The sequence below is a fragment of the Hyperoodon ampullatus genome (genome assembly GCF_949752795.1).
Source record: "Hyperoodon ampullatus genome assembly, chromosome: 6".
Taxonomy (NCBI): Eukaryota; Metazoa; Chordata; class Mammalia; order Artiodactyla; family Ziphiidae; genus Hyperoodon; species Hyperoodon ampullatus.
Genome location: NC_136919.1, coordinates 533471 through 558382, shown reverse-complemented (window position 1 = coordinate 558382; position 24912 = coordinate 533471). Strand labels below are relative to the sequence as shown.

The following is a 24912-nucleotide window of genomic DNA, read 5'->3' as shown; positions in this document are numbered from 1 at the left end:
GCCTTGCCCGGAGGAGTTGGCGGGGTCCTGACGTGGGCTTCTGCCGTGTTCCAGGGCGAGAAGGACCTGGGTGACGGCTCCCTCCATGTGAACGGGGAGAGCCTGGACATGGACTCTGAGGAAGACGACTCGGAGGAGCTGGAGGAGGACGAGGACCAGGGCGCCCAGCCAGCCACCGCGTTCCCTGCTGAGGGCAGCAGGGCCTCCAAGGACGGTGCGCTGGAGCCTGACCGCAGCCAGAAGGTGGGCGGGACGCACACTGCAGACCTCGGTCCTGGCGGGGGTGGGGGTGGTGGCTGGGCGCTTCTGGGCCTTAATAAAGCCCCCTGTTTACTTCTGGCTGGGATTCTTGTATTTTTTTTTTTTTTTTTTTTGCGGTACGCGGGCCTCTCACTGTTGTGGCCTCTCCCGTTGCGGAGCACAGGCTCCGGACGCGCAGGCTCAGCGGCCATGGCTCACGGGCCCAGCCACTCCGCGGCATGTGGGATCTTCCCGGACCGGGGCACGAACCCGTGTCCCCTGCATCGGCAGGCGGACTCTCAACCACTGCGCCACCAGGGAAGCCCGGGATTCTTGTATTTTATTTCTCTTGAATTTTTAGGTAGTTTATTTTCATCAGTGAAGTGTTTGTCTTCCTGTGCAGCATTCATGGAAGTAAACGGCTTGAGCATTTTTAGGCTTGGGAGTGACAGGAATAATACCATTAATAACCCAAACTGCTAACCGTGGCTGACCAGGTGCCAGTACGGCTTGCCCTTGGCCTTGGCACGGTGTCCCAGTCACCCGGCACAGGTGTGGTCCTTCTGCAGGTGAGGCCTCTGTCCTCCCGGTGGGGTGAGCGCCCAGGGCTGCTGACAGGCCTGTGGGGTGGTACATGTGCTGGCGTGTCCTCGTTATGGACGCTTCATCCGGGTCCACCCAGGACGAGCTCGGGGTTGGCGGTGTGCTGGCCCTGAAGGCTTGGCACCGTCTGGGGGTGGTGATACCTTATCTTGGCTCTCTGTGCACCGGTGCCGAACAGAAATATGGAGACAGAGTTTTGGAGGAAAAGAAATAATAGCTTTATTCTTTGCCAGGCAAAAAGGGAACACAGCAGGCTAGTGCCTCAAGAACTGTGCCTCCCCTCCCCGGGGAATCAGGAGAGGTCTTATAGATGGAGCTTGCAGTCTGGGGATAGGTGATAAGGATCAAAGTAACGAAAGTCTTGAATTTTTCTTCTTCTTGCATTATTTCAAAACAGTCACCGCTGGTGTCAGGCAGCCCGGTAATTGGGTCCGTTTGTTATCGGCTGGGTTATTGGCTGTGACCTTCTTTCTAAAATGCAGAACGCTACAAGGGGTGATTTCCTACAGGGGAGTACAGGATGTAATTCACATAGTGTCAAGAGTGTTAGAGGTTAGCTTTGTGAAGGATAAGTCTAGTTACAGACACTACAGATTAGTAACAGTTAAAATAAAACTAGGGTTGGGATTTTCCTGGTGGCGCAGTGCTTAAGAATCTGCCTGCCAGTGTAGGGGACACGGGTTCGAGCCCTGGTCTGGGAAGATCCCACGTGCCGCGGAGCAACTAAGCCCGTGTGCCACAACTACTGAGCCTGCACTCTAGAGCCCGTGAGCCACAACTACTGAAGCCCGTGAACCACAACTCCTGAAGTCCACATGCCCTAGAGCCCGTGCTCCACAACAAGAGAAGCCACCGCAATGAGAAGCCCGCGCACCGCAAGGAAGAGTAGCCCCCGCTCGCCACATCTAGAGAAAGCCCGCGTGCAGCAACGATAGACCCAATGCAGCCAAGGGAAGAAAAAAAAAAAAAAGAGAAAAGCTAGGATTGATTAACTCTTTCAGGCCAGTTTATGTTGTTTCCATAGCCTGCCCATGGCTCCTTTATTTTCCTTGTTTGTCAGAAAAGAAAAGACCCTCATTTCTATCTTTGCCGCAACATGACAGGGACACGGGGCTTGTACGGTTTCAGTGATTCAGGGGGCCCAGGGGTGCCGGGTGCAGACCTGAGCAGAGCGGCTGTTGCTGTTGGGGCCCTTCTGGTTGGGGGAGGGGTGAGTTAGACACGGAGGCGAAACTGGCTGAGAGTCAGGCAGACGTGTGGAGCCGTGGGTTTGCTGTCCACGCATCAGACTTGTCTGAGAAAATGTTGGAGCATCTTTAAGATGGACCATTACACCTTACGAGTTATTCTGAAACTAAGGGTGGGCAGAGACGTTCCAGTGAGTTTGCTGCAACAGTGACTTGTTTGAAGTGTATGATTTTGTTGATTAGCTTTTTGCACTTTGCATCAGCCCTGTGGGTACAGCCTTTGACATGTGTAAAGCATTTTCTTTCAGCTTCTGGAGTTTGGGCCGTGTTTTTTCTTAGTGTTGCTTAAATTTCAGATTCATATTAACCATTTATGCCAGTTCTATTTTTTAGCAGGTTTTGGGGCAAAATTTTAAATGTTGGCCCAGATATTAAGATATAATTTTTCAAAAATAAATTGGTAGAAAACGCTAACATTAGAGATTTAAAGGAAATTTTGAAATGATTTAAGATATCATTTGCTATTTTTTTCTCTTCCATCTTTTATTATTTTTTCCCTTTCGTGTAGGAAGGAAGCAGTCTCCTAATTCTTGCGGTGGTATTTTGAATGGTGATTTTTTTTTTTTTTTTTTTTTTTTTTTTTTTTTTTTTTTTTTTTTTTTGTGGTATGCGGGCCTCTCACTGTTGTGGCCTCTCCCGTTGCGGAGCACAGGCTCCGGATGCGCAGGCTCAGCAGCCATGGCTCACGGGCCCAGCCGCTCCGCGGCATATGGGATCCTCCCAGACCGGGGCACGAACCCGTATCCCCTGCATCGGCAGGCGGACTCTCAACCACTGCGCCACCAGGGAGGCCCTTGAATGGTGATTTTTACAGACCTGTACTCCCCGCTGCCTGCAGTAGGGACTTGACTCTGGACATCCAGTCTCCTTGAGGAGCTTTGCCTGTGGCTCCACAAGCTGCTCTTGGCCGGGCCCCTCAGTGGGTGTGCGCCCCACCCCCCCGTAAAGCCATTTCCTGTTGTTAGAGGCGACACTCGGGGCTCGTAGTGTGCACTTTGTTGAGAGGTGGAATGTGGGCATCTCCAGGTCCCTGCTGCAGTGAGTTGGGAAGGACAGGTTTTCATCTGCGTATCCCTGCAACTCAGTGTTTTGCTGCAGGTCTGAATGTGCCGAGCAGCTTCTCACACGACTGGCTGTCAGGATTTGTTGTCTAGCGACCCCGTTTCCACTGGGTCATGTGGTCTGGGCAGCCTTATGTGAGCGCAGAGCTGACCTGTTGCTCGAAGGTGTGTGCTGTCCAGCCTTGGCTGCAATGTCAGAGCTCATGGATACTAGTCTGTTTCTGTATGATTTCTGGGTTTGGGGTTCTAATTACAATACACAGACCTTTCCCTGTGACGATTTTGAATATATTGACGTAAGCTATCTTCTAGTTCTTCATGGTCTTCATTCTTTATGTATAAACATTTGATTCATAGAGAATTTTTGATGAAATGTGAGGTAGAGACAGTCAAAGCAGGTGAATTTTATGTTATATAAATTATACCTCAGTAAAGCTTTTTGAACAAAATGTGAGGTCAGGGTTGTGTGGCCTCCCTCACATGGTGAGCCGTGTGTGCCAGCACTGTTTATTGACTGACATTTGCTTCCTTGCTGATTTAAAATGCCACCTCTGTCACATACCACGCGGCATTTGAATGTGAGTCTATCTCTGGATTCTCTATTTTGATGGAGGTCCTTGTCTTCCGGAAAGAATCTAGACACTGAATAACACTGAGTTAGTCTAGATACTGATACAAAGGAAGAAAATTAAATGGGTATCAAGCCAACAAAAGAATCAGGAAATAAATAAAAGCAGAATCAAGAAGAAAATGTGGAAAACAAAATAAGATGGCAGGAGCAGATCTAAACAGATCAGTGATAGTAACAAATAGTCTTGGATTTGTTATGTGACCTGTTCCGGAGACAAGAAAGATGGGAGATACGCCAGCCGGTTCTGAGGCTAAACCTGCCTTAAAGTCAGCCAGACACAACCGTGTATCAGGGGACGAGGGCAGGGGAGGCTGCGGCCTCCAGGAAAGCTCTTCACAGGACCTGCTGAGATAACGGAGCCAAGGAGAGAGACTGGAAGGCATGTCACAGGGTCCAGCTCCCTGCCGTGTGGACTTGGGGACGGGGCACAGGTCAGCAGTGCCCAGGGCAGGAGCGTGCGGGTGGCGACCCCCTCCAGTCCCCGTGGCAGGGTTGCCTCTGCTCTTGGTCTGGGCTTCGGTGCAATCACACAGGAGGCACTCCTTTTTCTGAGTGTGGCTCGTTTTACTCTGTGTTGTGTTTGTGCGATTGATTTATGCTGTTAGTTCATTTTCACTGTTGTGTGACAGTGGTTTTTAAGGTGGCCCAGGGTCTTTGAGACCCTCCAGGGTTATAATAATGCTGGGATGTTACCTGCCTTTCTCACTCTCCTTTGAGGGAGCCACGCCGCAGGTGTAAGTGTCTGCAGCGGCGCGTGTTCACGGACTCACGGGCCCCCACGGCCCTTGGCTGTTCTCGGTAGTTTCTACGAGAGGGAGGGGCCCTGAGGCCAGAGTGCTGGGAGCCAAGCGGGGCCGCACCCCTCTGGATGGGTGTGTGCGGGGCTCCAGTGGGGCTGTTGCCCATGTCTGGCACATCTGCGAGGGGAGCTGCACGTCCTGCGTGTGCATCACGGGCTTGTGAACCTGGTGGGCTGCCCTCCTGGCGCGGCTGAGCGCTCTCACACTGCAGTTCTGATTTGCGTTTCCCGGGTTTCTGAGAAGCTTGGGTACTTTTTTGTATGTTTATTTGCTGTTTGGATGCCTTTTCTTGTGTAGTGCCTGTTTGGGACCCAGCGGTTTATCTGTGTAGTTATTTGTCCTTTTAAAAAGTCGATTTGTAGGAAGCGAGGCCCTGTGTGTATGCGGCCAGCACGGTGCCTCCTTCTCCGTGTAGGGGGCTGACCCCTCACCGATGACCGGTGTCCTTGTCTCAGCACTGGTGTGGATGGGGCAGGTGCGTGTGGGTTGTCTTGGGCGCTCATGGGGCCTGCTGGCTCGGGTCCCCCACCCTGTGTGGCCTCTGCCTGGCTTAGTACTACACCGTCTGTCCACTCAGTTGCCAGCTGTGGTGTTCCCCTCCCTTCTCTCCCCAAGCGCCTTACGCCTGTTCCTGTAGCTGCTGTGTGTGCAGTTTTCAAGTACTTATTCCTTATAAGGAGTTATTCCTTATTCCTCCCTTTACAGTCACAGGAGTTTCGGAAGTTGTTAATCTGCCCACATTGATGGGTAGTTTCACTGCTCAGTATTTTTAAAATAAGAAACTACCCAATGAAATTTAAAGATAACATTTAAATAAAGCTTATTATAAAGATATCAGAATCCTACAAAAAAGATTGTATTTAATGGTGAAAGTTTTAAACCATTGCTAATACCAGTGATAAAAAGAGTGCGGGTTGGGACTTCCCTGGTGGTCCAGTGGTAAAGAATCCACCTTCCAGTGCATGGGATGCGGGTTCGATCCCTGGTCGGGGAACTAAGATCCCACATACCACGGGGCAACTAAGCCCGTGCACCACAACTACTGAGCCCGCACGACTCGACGAGAGCGCCCGCGTGCCACAAACTACAGAGCCCACGTACCACAACTAGAGAGAGAAAACCCGCACGCCACAACTAGAGAGAAGCCCGCATGCCACAACGAAAGGTCCCACGTGCTGCAAGTAAGACCCGATGCAGCCAAAAAAAAAAAAAAAGAAAAAAGTGCGGGTTGCCACTTCCTTCCCTCACACGAGCACGCCACATTGGTCATTCTTGCTGTGATGCTCTAAGGTGAAAACCGGAAGGAAACATTAATATTTTAAAGGACAAGGGAGTTTGCTGGGAATATAATCATCCATCTAAAAAAATCCAGGGAAACCAGCTGAGCGGCTGCTGTAGCCAGTGAGCTGAGCTTGTGTGGTCCTGCCAGTCAGAAAATATAAGGACAGCTTGTCCATAATATCAGTAAACACCTGACAACACTTGTTAACCTCCTGAATGGAAAGCGTCAGGCTGTGCATATGCACAGCCACTGGTGCTTGCCAGAGTCCCTGCTCCACCTGGACGGTCTTGAGGCCGGTGTATCAGTGTGGGTCCTTAGAAGGTAAGGGTTGTTTGAACAACAAAACCACAATATCACACCTAGAAATTAGCTGTAAGTCTTTAATGTCACCACAGTGCTTAGCAATACATTTAACAAGAAATGTGTGTTATCTATAAGGAAAAATAGTAAAACTTTACTGAAAGAGGTTAAAAAAAAGAGTAAGTTCATGGAATGACCCATTATTTGTCTGATTGAGAAGATCCATTCTTTCATCTCCCGTTCCCCATGTTACCCATGAATTCAGAACTGTTCTCATCAAAATTCCCACAGGATTTTCTGTGGGACCAGCTGACATGGGAGTCGTTCACGGCGAGAACGGGCTGGGGGGTGGGGGAGAGGTTAGCAGGACAGATATGGAGGGGGTTCAAGCGGGGATTCGTGCAGGCACGGCAGAGCCGTGAGAGAGCGGAGCAGGGTGGCCACGGTGCACCTGTCTGTCTGCAGAGATACAGTTTGTTGTAAGGGTTGGGTTTTCAGTTTGTTCGCAAGGGATCATGAACTTTCAATAAATGCTATTGGGAAAATTGGGGGCAAAGTGAAGGCCAACCCTTAGATCAAGGTGCACAACAAATGTACACTCCATTCTGGAATAGGTGGGGGTGATGGGTGCACAACTCTGAATACACTCAAGACCACTGAATTGTGTGCTTTAAAAGGGTGAATTTAAGGGTAGGTGAATTATAAATCAGTAAAGCTGTTATTTAAAAAAGCAAACTCCAGAAGATTTAAAGTGTCAACACAAAATATTTAACTGTGGGAAAAAGTGTTGGAAACCGTTTTTCTAATCTCAAATGAAGGCCTTCTGTTGTATGACACAAACCTAGAAGCCACGAAGGGAGAGACTGAGAGGTTCGACTTGTCCAGATTAAAACCCCAGAAGTTTTACTTTAAAAAGAAATAGCAGAAGCAGAGCCTACAGAGCTTGATAGGAGAATGTTTATAACATATTTAACAGACAGTGTGTGTGTAGCTTCCACAGTTACTAAGAAAGCAAGGACCCAGTGGAAATACGGGCTGGGGCTGTGGTCACGCAATATGCAGTGGGAGAAACGGAGGAGCACGCGTGGGAGACACTCGGGGGGTGGTGTGGCCCCTCAGAGGGCCTGGGGGTGCCCTGTGGGCGCCCCACACCCGGAGCGTGCTGCACGGGTTGGAGGGTCTAACCCTTCCTGTGAGATCGTGAGGGTGCGGTCACCGCGTGGCCCCTCGAGGAGCCGCAGCCTGGTGCGCGGGGAGGGGCGGAGGGGGCGCGCGGCTCCTGTGTAGGTAGAGAAGGTGAACCCAGGTGCCTCTGCTGTTCTGTTACGGAAAGATCCCACGGCGTACTGTTCATTAGAAGAGAGTAAGACGCAGAAGCGTGCTGGGCGCTCTGCCCCTGCAGGCAGACACTCCCGTGCTCGCCCACGGGTGCCCAGCATTGGCAGCAGGTCGAGGCCCTGGGGCTGGGCGGGCTCGCGGGTCGTGGGGGGTAAATTTTGTGTTTTATATTAGTCTGTGGCCTCTGAAAACCTTTTTGCGGTGAGCGCAGTCTCTCATGCGCACTGATCTGCATACGTCCGAGTCACGTCGGATCAGTGCTCCAGGTCAGCGCTGGAGCCTGGCATGGGGGCAGCCCTTCCGGGCCGGGCCCTTGGGGAGCGGGGGCATCTCCAAGGTGTGTCGGGTCAGATCGCCTGCCACCAGCGGGTCTCATTGGTTTGTTTTCTTTTTGGCTCCTGGCGGGGCTGCTCAGATGGAGGGCGAATCTGAAGAGGAGCAGGAGTCGGCCGGCACCGGGGAGGAGGAGGAGGACGGAGACGAGTCCGATCTGGTAACCTGTGCACGGGTGACGCGGGGCTCCTGGCAGAGGAGCCACATGGGAGCCGCAGAGAAAGCGGCCCGAGCAGAGAGCCAGGGAGGAGCCGCCGGGTGGACTGGGCGAGGGAAGATTGAGGCGTCCGAGGTGGACTCTCAGGCCCTCCGCCGGCTGGATGTGGCTCAGAGCTGAGGGGTGCGAGCGAGGCGACCTTGTGGGGGCAGGGTCAGAGGGCGGGGCTGTGGGGGGAGGGCGGAGCCTGTCGAGCCTGCGGGCCGCCCAGGCCATCGGGCAGGGCAGGGAAGGGAGTCGGTGCCGGGAGAAGGAGAAAGTGGCCACGTGGGTGGCGGAGATGAGCACTGGGAGGGGCTGTTGTGTCTGGCGATAAACGTGTTCCTTTGGGGTCGTAGACTGAAACGCAGGGAGCTGTGGTGCTGCTCTTGGCAGACTTTTTTCCCGGAGCTTTGCTCTGAAGGGGGCACAGGAACAAGGTGCTGGAGGGAGCACAGGGCACCTGGGCATCTCAGGGGGCCCAGCACGAGGGCTCGGGCTCCAGGGTAACTGTTGGAAAGGCCAGTGAGCCGCCCTTGGTGTATCTTTTTATCTCATGAACACACATTTAAAATTTTCTTTTTCTATCCATAGTTAACAGGGGTTGTGAGATCCTGGTGGTGGAGTCTTTAGAAAGGCTAGTGGTTCATGCTCTGCATCTCCTGTAACTCGTGGCAGTTAGATGCCCTTTCTGCGTCTAGATTTGAGACACATGTACTCACAGGAATCTTGAAATGTTGTAAATTAATGATAATTTCTTTCCTTGTGCTCCATGTAACGGCTAATTTGGACATAGATTTGAAGCACATTGAGGCTTTGATGGTTCCTTTTCTCATGAGCGAGATGAATGGGTGCATGTAATTAAAGGGGGGATTCTCTTACTGAACTTGCTTAGTTACTGGTAGGACTTTTTCACTTATTCTTTCTTGTGCCAAACTCAAGTAACTGAGCTTAGAGTGATATTTAGGGAAAAGCAGGAGTGTCTTTAAGAATGTGACCTAGAAAAATGTCTAAAAGTGAAATTAATCTTCTAGTTGAATTATCACGATACAGCAAGAAAACAGAACTTCTGCTTCCAGAGCGCCCATGCTTTGCTCTTTCTGTTCCTTTCCCTTGGTTCTCAGAGTTCTGAATCCAGCATCAAGAAGAAGTTTCTCAAGAGGAAAGGGAAGCCTGACAGCCCCTGGATCAAGCCAGCGAGGAAGAGGAGGCGGAGAAGTAAAAAGAAGCCCTGCTCCGTGCTAGGTAAACACGGAGCCACACGCAGGACCCCGGGGAGAAGCGGGCCATGGGGGGCTTGGGGCTGGGGTTCCGTGTAGGACTTCATTTGAACGGAAGACTCCACTGTTTAAAAAACTAAAAACATCAGAAACAGCTTTATTAGAGACCCTCAGGTGATGCCAGGGGGTCTCCTTCCAGCAGGCCCCCGTGGTATGGCCACACGCTGACCGCCCCCACCTTCCCTGTGTCCCGCCCTCATTGTCCTGTGCGGGCCGGTCCCTGGTCCACACAGTGGCTCTCAGCCCTTTGCTCAGATTCCCTTGATCTGGAGGTAGCCTAGTTAAAGGGACAGCTGGGAAGGGCATGATGTCCAAGTTAGTGGCCCAGGGGCCCCGTCTTTGCAGCTTTGCCATGGAGGCCTTGGCGTAGCATGAAGTGTGTGTTGCTGAGGTGTTCGGTTGGTGGGCCTCACCACGTGCGTGTGACAGGAGACCCCTGCCCCCTTCGCTGCGCGATGGAGACCTTCCCTCCGCAGCCAGCCCTCCCCCGGCCCGGGCGCCTCTGCTCCACGTCGTCTCTGCAGATGGGTTAGCGCTGTGGAGAGCGCTTACGGGTGGATCCTTCTCTCTGGCTTCTCCGAGAGTAACTGAGGGTCGTCCGTGTTGTTGGCGGGAGGTGTTCCACGCGCAGCTGTCTGTGGTTTGTTTATCCCTCACCTGTTGGACATTTGGTCTCATTCCAGTTTTTGGCCCTTACAGATAAACTGCTGCGGAGTTTATGTACACGTGTTTCTAGAGCAAATGCTCCGTTTACCTGGGGTAAACGTTTAGGAGTGGAGGGTGGCTGGGTCATGCTGTGTGTCTCACCTCTTAGTGCTGCCAGCTGTTTCCCTAAGTGCTTGTCCTGCTCTGCATTCCTGCAGCAGCACGGGAGCGGTCCAGCCCTGCACTGGCCCCCGCAGCGCTTGCGCGGTCAGTCTCTGATTCCAGTGCTGCTGGTTAGTGTGTGGTGCTGTCTCACTGCGGTTACCTACCAAAGAACGAGGCTGCACATCTTAGCATTTATCTTCTCGTAATGCGTTTATACCTTTTGCTTACTTTAAAATCCGAACGTATATCTCCTCACTGAGTTGTGACTTCTTTCAGTGTTCTGGATACAAGTCTTTTGCGAGATAGATGTTTGCAAGTATGTGCACCTACTAAAAGTTTTAAAAAATGTTTGTTGAAGTCTAATTTATGGATTGTTTTCTTTTAAAATTCATGCTTTTCATGATCTCAGAAATCTTCAACTTAACCAACCCACGACACAAAGATTTTGTCCCATGTTTTCTTCTTGAAGTTTTATAGTTAGCCCGTACATGTGGGTCTCTGATCCACTGTGTGTGTGTGAGTGTGTGTGTGTTGTCGGGCAGCTCACTTTTTTGCCTGTGCATTTCCAGCTGTTCCAGCACCATTAGTTGCATTGACTTTTCTTTCTTCACTTAACCTTTCGAAACTTTGTTGACAGTCACCGTATGGCTGTTTCTACACTTTCTAGTCTGTTTTATTGATTGATTTTTCTCTATACCAGCACCGCAAAGCTGCAGGACTTCTTTCTGTCTTGCGCAGTTATTTTAGCGTTCTTCTAGATTCCCCTGATAGAAAAGCAGGTTTACAGAGCTGTCCCTGAAATGCAAAGGGCTGCTGGAGGCCCATGTGTGGCAGTCAGTTTCAGACTGGATTCAGGTGGCTGGTGGGGTTTGTTGACCCACCAGGCACACGTGTGTGTCCCGTTCACTCACGTTTCCTTGTCTCTCAACCAGGAATCATCAGCCAAGATCAGAATACCCCATGTGGTTTCTGCTGTCGGCTGACAAAAGCCTTTGTAGATCCAAGACTAAAAGTTGTTTTGGGTAGAGGCTTCATCTTCACCATCTTGTGTGTAATGTGTAGAATGCCTGCCTAAATAATTAATTTTTTAAATTTTATTTATTTATTTATTTATTTATTTATTTATTTATTTTTGCGGTACGCAGGCCTCTCAATGTTGTGGCCTCTCCCGTTGCGGAGCACAGGCTCCGGACGGACGCGCAGGCTCAGCGGCCATGGCTCACGGGCCCAGCCGCTCCGCGGCATGCGGGATCCTCCCGGACCGGGGCACGAACCTGTGTCCCCTGCATCGGCAGGTGGACTCTCAACCACTGCGCCACCAGGGAAGCCCTAAGTAATTATTTAAACGGGAGTTTGAATTTTATTTCCTCCTGTAAAGTGTTTAAAATCGCACAAAGGCTACTCAGTTCCTCAGATAGGTGATGATTTCTCGCTGGTGGTTGGCTCCTTCCTGTCTGAGATCTAGGTTGAGACTGTGGCCTGAATTCAGAGTCTTTGGGCGCCAAACCTCTCTGTGTTATGGCTCGTTCATTTCCCATCTTTGAATAATGTCGATGACAAGTATTTAAAACTTGGCTCTGAACTATGGGCATTTGCCCTTTGCTGGTGGTGTTATTATCCTGTGTAAATGCATGTTTTCACAGGCTTCCTCAGTGAAATGCCCTTAGAATGGCAGTTACCCAGGTGGGCCTCCTGGGACTTGTGGACAGGAGCCCCCTCCCTTGACGGGCTCCTCACTTACACACATTCCTCTCCTTGGGCTGTTCAGATTGTGTTGCCCTTTGGTGGGTGATGTGCTTCGTAAACCCCCTTCTCACAGGAGGACGCTCCCTGCGGCCCTGCAGCCTTTCCTTGTGGATCCTGCAGCCCAGGTGTCTGAGGCTGGGCTGGTTCCACAGCAACGCTGCACGTTTGGGGCTTCTTTAGCTGCTGTACATCAGCTGGTCTTTCAAAGCCGCCATTCAGATTTTACTCTTGTATTCACAGAACGTATGTGCACGACGTTTTTATGTGTCCTTGATTATTTGATCAGCTTTTATCTAGCTGGTGTGTTTGTAGAGAAAGGTGTTTCCACATGCCCACACCTTTGCTTTCCTCGACATGGCTGCCCTCTCCCCAGGGAGGTCGTGCGGAAATGGGAACCAGCAGAAGTGCAAAATGGGGGCCCATATGCTATGTGTGTTTGTTGTCTGAGTGGCTCGTGAGCATCCCATGGCGCCTCCCATGGGTCGCGAGGCCCCCGCGCACTGTGTTTGACGTGTGTGCCTTTGAACGCAGGTTCCGAAGCGTATGCATCGTCTTCAGGAAGCGCAGAGCAGATGGCACCCAGCGACGGCACGGGGTACATGGAGGTTTCGCTGGACTCCCTGGATCTCCGAGTCAAGGGCACGCTGGCCTCCGACACAGAAGGTGAGTGCATGCGTGGCCAGGGCCAGCTGGCGGGGGTGGGGGAGGGCGCGTTTGGTGTCGAGTGGGCAGGACACGGGGCCAGTGTGCTGTGTCCCTGTGGCGCTCTAGTAAGGCGGCCCCAGGGGTCGGGTGCAGTTGCCCACCAAGGTCAGGAGTCCTGCGAGCCATGCGTGTTTATATGAGGCTCCCCGTGGGAGGTGACCCTGTGCCCTGGCTGCATGCAAGTGGCGTCGTTCTGCACAACGTGGCTTTTTTACGATCCCTGATTCCAACAATGTTGGTGGAAATGTGTCTTCTCGTCGGTGTTGAGCTGGTGGTGCCCCATGGTGGCATATCTGGAGCCGGGCCTTGAAGTCCCTGGCACTGAAGCTCTGGGGGTCCTTGGCTCTGGGGCTGGGGCCACACACTCCTTGCTATCTGAAAATCTTTACCAGTGGATATTAATTAATAGCTGTTTGGCTCTTTTGAAAAATTTCTTTGAAATGAAACATGCGGAAAATGTAAAATCCCTGTTACTTACACACCATGGATTTTGCTGCTGTCGGGGTTTAACCAATCATTCTTTAAAGGACAAATAACCGGCTTTTAGCGTTTTGAACACTAGAGGACTTTTGGTTTACTTGTTTAGTTTAGGAAATCACATCTTTAGCTTAAGAAGAAAATCGTAGGCTTGTGTGTGGGAGAAGTAGCCGCTCTTCTTGCTGCACACAGCAGAAACCCTCTCCAGTCATCACCTCATGCCTTCCTTCCCGATGAAGTGACGTCTGTGTTTACTGTTTCTAAACCTGCTCTTAGCTTTGTCTCAGGAAGGTGCCGACTTGGACGCCAGCAGGAAGTAGTGCTCGTTTTACCACATTGCCTGGGGTCAGAGGTGAGAGGGCAGCACAGCAGGGGCGCCTGCTGCCCCTGTCTGTTGTCTGAGCTGAGCCCCGGAGGGTGAGGGAGGTGGCCTCTGCCTTTAATGTGTATGTTCAGCTTCTGGTAAAAGTAAGGGCCATGCTGGCGGGAGCCCCTTGGAGGAGGAGGAGAGGCTGTGGGGTGCCATGTAAGGTGCTTCCCTGAGGGTGTTCCCTGGATTGACAGCCACCGTTGGAGGGACCCTTGGATGTGTCCAGTCACGCAGGGCCTGGGGTGTCAGTGCTTTGGAAGGACGAGTCAGGTCCCCCAGTTTTGTGTGCATTTAGTGCTAGGGTTCCAGACCCTCTAGGGGGGCAGCTGTGGGGCCTGAGGCTGGGCAGGAGGGCAGGGGGCCTGGGGCTCCTTGGAGAAGGGCCTTGTGACCTGGATGGGTGCGGAGGGTGGGGACGGGTCCTGGTTCGTGGGGGTCCAGGCGAGCCGGCCTGGCATGTCTGTAGGGACCCCCGCTTACCCTACACCCCTACTTCGTTGCACGAGAAGGAACATGAAACGCGCCTTCCTTTGGAAGCCGTGGCTGGGTCAGGGGGTCTTTCTGGCCACTGGCCTCTGTCCCTACTGCAAGCCAGCCTAGCCGCGGGCTGCCTTCCTCCCAGTGCTGCCTGCCTTGCCCGGCCTGTAAGTCGGGTCAGGCGGTGATGTGCTGCGCCCAACACTTTCTTCGTGATCCTGGTTTTCTTCTTCGTGTTCCCCACTTCTTTCCTCCTTCGGCCTAATGAGCAGGCTCTTTGCGCTGTTGTAGTGGGTGAGGAACGCTCTAGGTGATCAGGAGACAGGCTGCCTCCAAACCCTTTCAGCTTGAACCGAACGTTCTCTTCGTGGCTGCAATTCTAAAACCAAGTGACGAAGACAAGCGCTTTCTGGCTGGGAAGCATGTGGGAAACGAAGTCCCAGGCGGTCTGGCTCCTGGACCTCGGCTCCTGGGCGGCTGCCTGCGGGCGTGTCTGCAGGGACTGTGTCCGTGCTTTCTTGCCCTGCGGAGGTGGGGTGGGCGGGGCCGAGTGTAGCAAAGCTCTCTGGGCTGTGGCGGCGACACGCATTGTGTGTGACCGCAGGGCTGGCCAACGGTCCCGACGTAGGCGAGACGGACGGCCTTCAGGAGGTGCCCCTCTGCAGCTGCCGGATGGAGACCCCGAAAAGCCGGGAGATCACCACCCTGGCCAACAACCAGTGCATGGCCACAGAGAGCGTGGACCACCAGGTGAGCAGGTTTGCGTTCCTGTGCGAGGGGGGCCCTGCCCGGCAGCACCGGTGCTGCTCAGGACGGTGCCGTGTGCGCGGCCGGGCAGGCGTGGTGGTTGGGAGCCGACACGGCTGCAGGCGCTGCTCCGCTGAGGTCACGCTTTCCCAAAGGCGTTTCTCCTTTGCTGTGAGCTCGGCCGTGGATGGGTGGGAGGCAGAGCGGCACCTGAGGCTGCTCGCAGCCCCTCCACAGGCCCCGCCCCTTCCTTAGAAGGACTGTCCGGGAGGACAGCGTCACAGGTGACCTCTGAGCCTGCTGCTCGGCGTCCGAGCCGCCAGCACGTGGGCCTGTCCCGCTCTGCTCGCGTGGCTTTGAGCCAGCGTTTAGCACTTGTCTCCTGTAACAGAAGTAACGGTAATTCCCATTATCACGTGACGCCTAGCTGGTGGTCAGACGTCTGTGTTCTCTGCTCTGGCTGAATCCGGGTGGGTTCTGCCCACCCTCCTGCGGCCCCGCCACTGGCCCGGGGCCGGTCATTCCCTTTAGTTCCCGAATCTTAGGACTGGAGGTCGGAGCTCGTCCAGGTGCTGAGATTGTCACTGCGTTCCGGCCGGCCTTGGTGGGGGCACTGTGAGGTCGAGTTCCTGCCCTCGGTCCATCGTCCGGTGAGAGGTTGCGGGGTGGCGGCTCCACGGTTCTCTTGTTCCTCCTGCAGTGACTCTCCGGTGTCTCTGGAACAGAACTTCCTCACCATCTGGGGCTGTTTGTGCCCCTGAAACACGCTTCATCCTGCATTCGCAGAACAACCAGTGACTTCGTGGTCTCTTTTGCTGCTCTTCCGAGTAACTAGTCGGTGCCTTGACGCTGTCCGGGGCCCCTCCCACCCGCTCCCCAAGGTTCATCTTAGGAACTCACGGTCTTCTCTCTTTTCAACCTGTTACATATAAAATTTTTTGTTGTAAAATGAAATACAAACCCAGAAGACAATACAAGACAAATATTCGGCCTGATGAGTCTGTCTAGGGTGGGCACTCTGGTAACCATTTCCCAGGGTCAGGAAATGGGATTGTCCCCAAATAGCTGCCGCCCGGCTTCTGCTTTCTAAATGGTTTCACCAGCCGTACAGGTGTCCCTAGACGCTGTTGCCCATTTGTCCTTTGTCTTCCTTTCCCTTTATGTATGGAACAGCGGGGCCATTTGACCCCGTGGTCTGAGCAGTGGCTCCCATGCTCACGGGGCCTCCAGCGCCTCTGTCTGCAGTTCATACAGAGGTGGACCTGGCTCAGCCGAGGGGAGTTTAGTCCAAGATAAAGGCTCGTGATATCTGGTTGCCTCTCTTTTTCTGATGTTGGCAGCTGTTGAGTCTTCATGCCTGTATTTATTAATTCATCAGAGGTTCCAAAACGGTGATGTTGTGTCGCTTACTGCTCATTTACTAGCTGGGTGGCTTCATAAAGAGCCTCGTCATCTCGTCTGCTCTTTTGTTACCCAGCAGAACATCTCAGAGGAAGGACCTCGCTGGTGCTTGAGCCTTTCTCTTTATTTCCCAGTCGTTCAGGTAATGAATTTGTTCTCTGTCATCTTCTGAGGTTGGCCAGCTCTTACTTTTAAAATATCATTATGAACTCATGTGTTTGAACAGATTTGACGGGTTCTAATCTTTGTATTGTTGTTGTTGTTATTATTACTATTATTATTATTTTTGAAGCTTCATCCCCCCACCCCCACCCCTTGGCCTGCAGGACCCTCTTCATATTGGACTCTTTTAGGGGATATGCATGGTCAAAACTATTTTTATAACAATACTAAAAAGTTAAGTGCCTTTTCACTTACTCTTTCACAGAGTGTACAGTGGCATTTTGTACGTTTGCAAGACCTGTATAACTCAGGGAATGAGTGATTTTCATGGTGTTACAAAATCGTTCACAGTGCAAGACACATGGATGGATTTTAGTTTAAAGGTACTAAACTTGTGGACAGTGGATTGAGATTTTTACATTGCAGCAAATCTTTTGAGAAACTACCCCTCGTAGAGTTTTGCTGTGGTGTCAGAGAAGAACGTCCACATTTGTCTGCTCTGAATGCAGAAGCAGATATGAGGTTCATCTGTCTTATTAAACCAGATATTAAAGAGTTTTGTGAACAATATAAAACAATGACATTTCTCATTAACTTTTTTTTTTTTTTTTTGCGGTATGTGGGCCTCTCACTGTTGTGGCCTCTCCCATTGCGGAGCACAGGCTCCAGACGCACTGGCTTACGGGCCTAGCTGCTCCGTAGCATGTGGGATCTTCCCGGACCGGGGCACGAACCCGTGTCGCCTGCATCGGCAGGCAGACTCTCAACCACTGCGCCACCAGGGAAGCCCTCATTAACTTTTTTAAAAGTACTTTTTAATTAAAATACATTCTTTACGTGATAGGTTTATTGCTATTTTTAAATAAATTAATATTTTAAAATTTTCTCTCTTAATTTCTAACATGGTAAATATTAATAGACGTACCCCATTTGGACAAAAGCTCTTTGGGACCTTTGGTAATTTTTAAGAATATAAAAGAACACTGAACCTGGAGATTTTGAGAACCACTGTTCTTGATCTTCTCTTTTCTTCATTTCTCTTGTCCCTGTCCTGCTCACTTTCAACTCAGCTTTGTCCTGGTGTCCTCGTGCCCCAAACTAGAAGGAGTCCAGGCAGGTTGGGTTTAAGGGTTCCTGGCGGCTGGCCCGCACTGGCCCCAGGTCTGAGGCAGCCCCAGACTTGCTGGGATTGGGCAGGGTCTCTCCCAGGTCGCCTGCTCTTCTCAGCCCCAGGGAGGACCTTTTGGTATCTTGGTTCCCACCTGTCCTCGGGTCCACAAGACACTGCCTCGCTGTGTCCCTCTTCCCCCATCCTCCCCGCTCCTCCTGCCCAGGCACCAGCGTCTAGCAGGCCCACCCTTACCCATTTGCATCCTGTGGCCTTTGGTTTTGAATTAAGTGTTGTCTCTGGGTTTTGGTTTTGCTGTCTAGTTGTTCTGTTTTTTTGTGGGATTCCAGGAAATTCTTAAGCTGCTGCTATTTTCCCAAAAATATTTTTTCTCTTTCGATGCTCAGGTTGCCTCAGCCTTAGCTGGCAGCGGCCCCTCAGAGCTAATAGCTCCTTCATCCTGTGTCTCCTTCCCATCAGCTTTATTGAGGCATAATTCACACACTTGAGGTCACCTTTCTGCGTGTGTGTCTCTGAGTCACATGAGTGACTCAGATCACATGAGTGACACGTGTGACAGATGCACACGATCGTGTGACCAACACGCTCCTCTGATTTCTGTGCGAGGGAGGGGTGTCGACTCTTCAGCTCGGGCCGTTTTTATGTGACTCCTGTCTTCTTGGGGGTCCCCTGTGTCCTTGGGGATTCGGGGTGTCTGGTGCTGACACAGGACACCCCCCACCCCCCCCACCCCCCCGCCGCTGGACCTGTGCTGCCTGTATGTTTGGAGGTCTCTTTAGACAGCATGTCCTGCACAGGGCCTGATAGTCTCCGTCTTCCCAGTGGTGTGTTTGGAGCATCCCCATTGCACTTATCAGGGTAGTTGGGTTACAGTCTGACATCTTAATAGTGCTAAGAATTATGCCATCTGTTCTTCCTTTTTCTTCATTTTCTGCCTCTTGGATGGAATTCCACCCCCCGCCCCCCCCGCTGCGCTGGGTCTTTGTTGTGGCTCACAGGAGCGCGTGGGCTTAGTTGCCCCGAGGCATGTGGGATCTTAGTTCCCCGGACAGGGATCGGACTCGTGTTCCCTGCATTGGAAGGTGGATTCTTAACCACTGGACCACCGGGGAAGTCCCAGGTTGAAATTTTTTATGATTCCAATTTATTCCACTGTTGGCTTTTTTTTACGTATTTTCCTCACGTTTTCAGCAGTTGCTCTGGAGTTTGTAACATACATCCTTAGTTTATCACGGTCTTGCTTGAATTGATATCATACCACTTAACATGTAATGTAAGACTCTTACATGCGTGGGCCCAAATCCTGTCTCCCACCTTTTGTCATATGTTTCAGTTTCATATATGCTATTATTTTTGTACATACTCATCTTTTAGACTGAGTAACCGTAATCGTCTCTTGTTTCCCTTTATTTAAACTGCACCCAGAGTGTTCTTTCTCTGTTCCGATCTGATTTCTCTCTGATACCACAGTCCCTGTGCTCGAGGACCCTTCCCCCCGTAGCACAAGTCTGCTCATAATGAATTCTCTTTTGTTTGTTTGAAAAAGTCCTGTTTTGCTTCCAATTTTGAGAGACACTTTGATGGGTACAGAATTCTGGGCACTTAGAGACATCGGTCGGTGTTGCCGTCCAAAAGTCCCGAAGAGAGGCCACGGCCCTTGTCGCTGTGGTCCTCTGCGCTGACCTCTGAGGCTGAGGTGTGGGGTTGTGCTGCTCTCTCTTGGTGTTTGTCCTCTTTAGGTTTCTCTGAGCTTCTTGGACTTGTACCTGGTGTCTCTGTTTTCCTAGAAAATCAGTTCCTGCCCGGCGGCTCTTTATTTTTTCTCTTTCCAAATCCAGTCACTCGACGTGGGCTCATGGGATGTCATCTCACGGCTGATGGGGGCTCCACACTTGCATTCCCTTCCCATTTTGGGGTCCGACGGTTTCTGTTGACCTTCCTCCTTGCTGAGTGTACTTGAGCCAGTCAGAGGCCTCCACCTGTGTCTCCTGACGGCCTCGCGGGTCCTGGTGGTGGTGGTGGGCGTCCTGGTGGCTGTTTGTTGCCCCCCACCCGCTGCTGGAGATCCTGAATGTCCACGACGTGGGCTGCGGGTGGGTCTCAGGGTCCCTCCCCACAAGCAACCCTTGGCTCTTTTTTTATTCCTTTTCCGATACGCGGGCCTTTCACTGTTGTGGCCTCTCCCGTTGCGGAGCACAGGCTCCGGATGCGCAGGCTCAGCGGCCATGGCTCACGGGCCCAGCCGCTCCATGGCACGTGGGATCTTCCCGGACCGGGGCACGAACCCGTGTCCCCTGCATCGGCAGGCGGACTCTCAACCACTGCGCCACCAGGGAAGCCCGTTGGGCTCCTTTTACTTTTCCTCCTGGGATTTTCTCCATGTTCTCAAACACCTGCTTTCTACCCTCCTTTCCTGACCTCTCCTTTGAGGTGTTGTCTGAGGGCTCTTACTGTGGGAAGGGTGCCCCCGCCCACCCCCCGCACCGCGGTCTGCATCTGTCTGTCCCTCCCTCCGTCGATCGAGGCGGGAGCCTCTTTGCTGTTTTCGTGGAAGCGCCCACAGCTGAGCCAGGGGTTTCCTCTCCTGAGCAACCTTTCCTTTTTCTCAGACTTAGTAATTACCTCGTTTCTCATTGTTTTCTTTGTGCCTGTTACCGATTCCACCCCAAACTGATGGACTTGCTCACTTTGTAGGGTTTTCGGACACATCGGTCCCTCTCAGCAGGGGGCGTGTTGCCTCAGCAGCTCCTTGAGGGAGGTTCCTGGGGGGAAGGTCTGGGCCGATCCTCTCCTGTCGCTGCGGCTTCACGGGCGCAGTTTCCTCTCAGGTCCTGGTCACATCCCCGTCTGCTTTGGGCCGTCCGCGTCTCGGGAGCCCCGGCCCCCCCTCTGGGTCCTCTCTGTGGAGCCTCCAGCCTTCTCAACTCTTCTCCACTTTCCACATTTTTGACTTTTTGCTTTACTTTAGAAAATTCCCTCCGTCTCCCAGCGCTTCCATGGAAATTTCACTTCTCCCTCCTATTTCTGGTTCTGAGAGCTTGTTTTTGTTCCCCTCCTTGTGGCCTCCTGTTCCAGCCTCAGAGCCGCCTGGGCCCCTTTCCTGGGGGCATTGGCCCCATCCCCCCCCATCTCTGGGCTCCATGGAGTCTCTGAGAATGGGCTCCCTTGAGGAACAGGCGAGGAGGAAGCCGGGGCTGGGGGCGCGTCGCCCACACCAGCTGCCAGGAGGCGAGGGTCCTTGTTGGAAGGCGCCAGGGTGACAGCGGGCACGGGCGGGCCGCCCGAGTGCTGGTGGGTCCTGCGGATTCTCTGCGCTCTCCACTGCTGGCCGTGCCGCCTGGCATGTGTCCTGTTCCCTTCGATGCCCCAGCCCCCAGCCCAGGCTGTTCTCCTCATGCGGCCGCCGTGACCCCCTGGTCCGTGAACTGGCGGCACAGCCCCTCATCACGTCGCGGAGGAGCCGGCCGCCTTCCTGCTTTGATTTCCTGACACCGCGCCCCCGCCCCGCCCCCCGCCCTGTGGCATGGCAGCGGCTGACCCGGTCTCGTCTGATTGCAGCTGGGCAGGTGCACGAACAGCGTGGTCAAGCATGAGCTGATGCGCCCGTCCAGCAAGGCGCCGCTCCTGGTGCTGTGTGAAGACCACCGGGGCCGGATGGTGAAGCACCAGTGCTGTCCTGGCTGCGGCTACTTCTGCACCGCCGTGAGTGCCCGGCTCCCTCTCTCCTGCAGTTGGCCTCTGGGGGCACCTGGGCCCCCGGCTCCCTTCCTGCCGCTCACGTGTCTACCTAGGCAGGGCCGTCTGGCCCTCCACTGCGTCCTGCTCGCCAGTGCCTCCGGGATCTTCTCCATCAGTGACTTCATCCGCAGATGCTCACGTGGCTCACACGGCCCTTACTTGGTCTCTGTGTGGCCCTTTGTGCTCCTGGGCCCAGAGCCTCTCCCCCAGGGGCTTCTCCGGACATCACGCCTGTGTGCCCTCCCCATCCTCATCATCCTTTTCTGCTTCTGCTGAAAAGAGGTTCCCGGGGAGAGTGCTGCTCTGGCTGTTCCTCACCCCAGAGCCCTGGCCTGAGGTCGGGTTGCCTGAAGGGCGTGTTGTCGGGCGCTCTCTGCCAAGGGCTGTTGGCGGGACCTCCCTCCTTGGGCTTTTGCTTCTGGGAGTCTCTTCCCGAGTGTGTCTTCCGTGGGTCCGTCTTTGGACTTATACGCAGCCCGTCCCCTGGTCAGAGCAGCTGGAGAGTGAGGCCTCGGCCTCCTCGGGGCGTGGGGATGGGGATTTTCTCTCCTTCAAATAGCACGTGTGTGGACATGCCTTGGGAGGGGCCCCGTGGACACAGGGCATGATTTCTTCTCACCCGGAGAGGGGCTGGGAGTCCCCCGGGCTCTGGCTTCCTGCCCCCACACAGAGCTCAGTTCTGGGCTTTGCTTGCTCTTCTGCATATTAGCCCCAATTAAAAGAAGATTTCTCGCCTTCCTGTTTTTAGGGTAACTTTATGGAATGTCAGCCCGAGAGCAGCATCTCTCACCGTTTCCACAAAGCCTGTGCCTCTCGCGTCAATAATGCCAGTTACTGTCCCCACTGTGGGGAGGAGACCTCCAAGGCCAAAGAGGTGACTATCGCAAAAGCAGACACGACCTCCACCGTGACGCTGGCCCCCGGGCAGGAGAAGAGCTCCACAGTGGAGGGCAGGGCCGACACCACCACAGGCAGGTACGGCGTCCCCCGAGCCCTCAGGGTTCACCTGACGATGCCCGTCTTTAATTGTTGCTGACGTCGTCCGACTTGCCAGCGTCTGTCTCCCAGCTGGCCCACGCTCGCTGGGATCTCTGACACGTGAGGCTATGAGGCACGCTGACTTCCGTTTGCTCACTGCCACTGTGCACACGTCTCTTCTGCACTCAGTGTAGTTTTGTACATTTCTTTGCCTGTTTCTGAACCAGTATCACACCATCCTAATTGATGAGGTATCACAGTATCTTCGGTCGAAGCATAGTACTCCCATGGGTAGCTGTTAGTATACACCTGAAACATCGGTCCCTGTGCGTACTTGTCCCTACCCACGTGTACCTGTGCGTGCCTGTCCCTACACATCTGTACCTCTGTGTACCTGTCCCTACCCATCTGTACCTATGTGTAGTGTATGATATGAAACATTAGTGTCAGCTGTTGTAACATCTGTACCTGTGCGTGCCTGTCCCTACACATCTGTACCTGTCCCTACACATCTGTACCTGTGTGTGGTGTATGATATGAGACATGAGCGTCAGCTGCTGTAGTCTGCTCTTACTGCTTCATGTTTTGGATGCCCTAGCTGAACACAGGAAAAACAGTTTTTAAAAGAGAAGGATTGATATTGGAAACATATAATTTTCTTCTCAAAAGTATTCAGTAGAAATAGCTGAAGAACTCATAAAGCTAAATGGAGTCAGTCAGCCAGAGGATCAGGTAAGAAAAGGTGTCAGAAGCCTCGTCCCCACCAGTGTGTCCAGCTAGAAGCCAGGGTGATGGAGAGAGAGCCTTTCAAAACGGCAGCAAAACCCGTAACCTACCTAGGAAGAAGCAAGCGATACCACACTGATAAAAAAGGAAACTATAAAACTTCACTGAAGGTCATTTAAGAGACTCGAATTGTAGACATTCAAAACTGAATATTGGAATGGTGTCGACTCCTTCATATTATTCTGTATTAATCGTATTAATCTATAAATTAAATGACTTTTTTTTTTTTGCGGTATGCGGACCTCTCACTGTTGTGGCCTCTCCCGTTGCGGAGCACAGGCTCCGGACGCGCAGGCTCAGTGGCCATGGCTCATGGGCCCAGCCGCTCCGTGGCATGTGGGATCTTCCCGGACCGGGGCACGAACCCGTGTCCCCTGCATCAGCAGGCAGACTCTGAACCACTGCGCCACCAGGGAAGCCCTAAATTTAATGATTTTTGAGTCAAGATTCCAAGGTGGCCCTTGCGTTGGGAGGGCAGTGGACTTTAGATTCAACCTGAAGTTCATTCACTAAAGCATATTTGAACATTTGGCCAAAAGTCCTGGGAAAGCCGCCCTCACTTCTGAATGCCCTTTTTCTCTCGGATTTGATTCCGAGTCTGGGCTCTTCCCTCCAGGGGCTGAGCAGACAGATGGTCAGTGAGCCTGAGGCCATTTTCACTCTCAGAAGAGCAGCGCAGTTGGAGGGTCCGAGTGAATCATGTTTTGTGTTTTCATTGGTTTCCACAAGAAGGGAGAGTTCCACGTCTCTAAAACTCAGAATTCCACTTATTTCTTCCTCCCCAAAGCACTGCTGGACCCCCGCTCTCAGAGGATGACAAGCCGCAGAGTACAGCCCCCCAGGTGCCCGAGGCCTTTGACCCCATGGGGCCAGCCGGGCTGGGGAAGCCAGCGCCCGGCCTCTCCCAGGGACCCGGAAAGGAAACCCTGGAGAGCGCGCTCATCGCCCTGGACTCGGAGAAGTAAGGCCTGGCCCAGCCGTGCCCTGGCCTGGCGCTCCCTTCCTGCAGACTCCTCCCCTCCGTGTCGTCCTGCATGAGTCAGCTGCCGGCACTTCCGCACGCGTCCTTGTCCCCCTGCAGCGTCCGGTGCTGGCCAGGGCCACAGGTCCCAGCTGTCTGTGCCCCCAGGGCCATGGCATTCCCAGGAGGTTGCGGAGGCCTTCCTTAGGTCTCCTGCTAACATTGGTCATCAGGACCATGCACCTTCTTTTCCATTATTTTGGGAAACGATGGCAGGTTGTTGTCCGTTACACTAAGAGCAGAGTGATCCTCTGAAGGCATAGCGAGGACAGTCCTGGGAGGCTCTGGCACACGTTTCCCTTGACACGTTGACCGTGGCTCTGACCTCAGGATGTTAGAGCCAGTGCCACTCTGTGGCTCCTCGTCTGTGAAAGGGGAGTTTGGAGCAGGTGGCCCCTCGGTTGTCCCTGCGGCTCCCATTACTGCAGCCCACCTGTGGCTCTGTAGGAGGGCCTGGTGCCCTGACCCATGACCCCACAGGTGTCTACTGGTCATGGGGTTCCACGGTCAGGGCTCCGGACAGGCCGCGCGGCTCCCTCCCTCAGAGCTTCACCTTCCTGTCTTGCTTCTCAGGAAGTTGTAGTGTTTGGGACACGTTCCTGAGTCCCCACGGCTCTTTCTTTGTCCGCCTCCAGCCTGGTCTCTGGCCCTGGTCTCATGGTGACTGTCCGGTCCCCTGCCCTACTCACCGGGTCCAGACTCTGTACTGTGAAGAGGGTGGGTGTAGCTGAGTGTGACACGCTGCCTCCACCACCTTGGGGGGTCCCTTGACCTCATGCTATAGAGAAGCAGCTCGCTCTGTGCCCTGCACAGAATGCAGAACCTCAGGAACCATTCCCGTGCTGTGGGTGAAGGAGATGGTCACTAATTTTGGTTATTTTTACTGTGAGATGCCTGGTGGGTATGGCGTCCTTGACCTTGAGGCTGGGCAGGTGGGCCCAACCCAGGCCTTCCCAGCCTGCAGGTGCCGCGCGCGCGCGCGCGTGTGTGTGTGTGTGGTGCATGCGTGTGTGTGTGTAGACTGTGCTCACTGCTGTCTCGTGCTCTCTCCGCA

At 53.2% G+C, this 24912-nt stretch overlaps 1 protein-coding gene across 7 annotated transcripts in view; it reads left to right on the top strand.

The window, feature by feature from the left end:
- The window catches only part of EHMT1 (euchromatic histone lysine methyltransferase 1), a gene marked incomplete at both ends in the record, with an annotated part of 142504 nt that overhangs the window by 82629 nt on the left and 34963 nt on the right, over positions 1-24912 (top strand). For 3 of the 7 annotated variants that reach the window (XM_079705663.1, XM_079705662.1, XM_079705661.1), the window contains 8 exons: positions 55-243; positions 7918-7995; positions 9156-9276; positions 12399-12530; positions 14501-14646; positions 20894-21037; positions 21822-22048; positions 23625-23798. In XM_079705663.1, coding sequence (XP_079561789.1) covers positions 55-243; positions 7918-7995; positions 9156-9276; positions 12399-12530; positions 14501-14646; positions 20894-21037; positions 21822-22048; positions 23625-23798 — 1211 coding nt within the window. Of the gene's footprint in view, positions 1-54; positions 244-7917; positions 7996-9155; positions 9277-12398; positions 12543-14500; positions 14647-20893; positions 21038-21821; positions 22049-23624; positions 23799-24912 lie in introns of all 7 variants that reach the window. The other 4 variants (XM_079705665.1, XM_079705664.1, XM_079705667.1 and 1 more) reach the window with 3 other exon arrangements.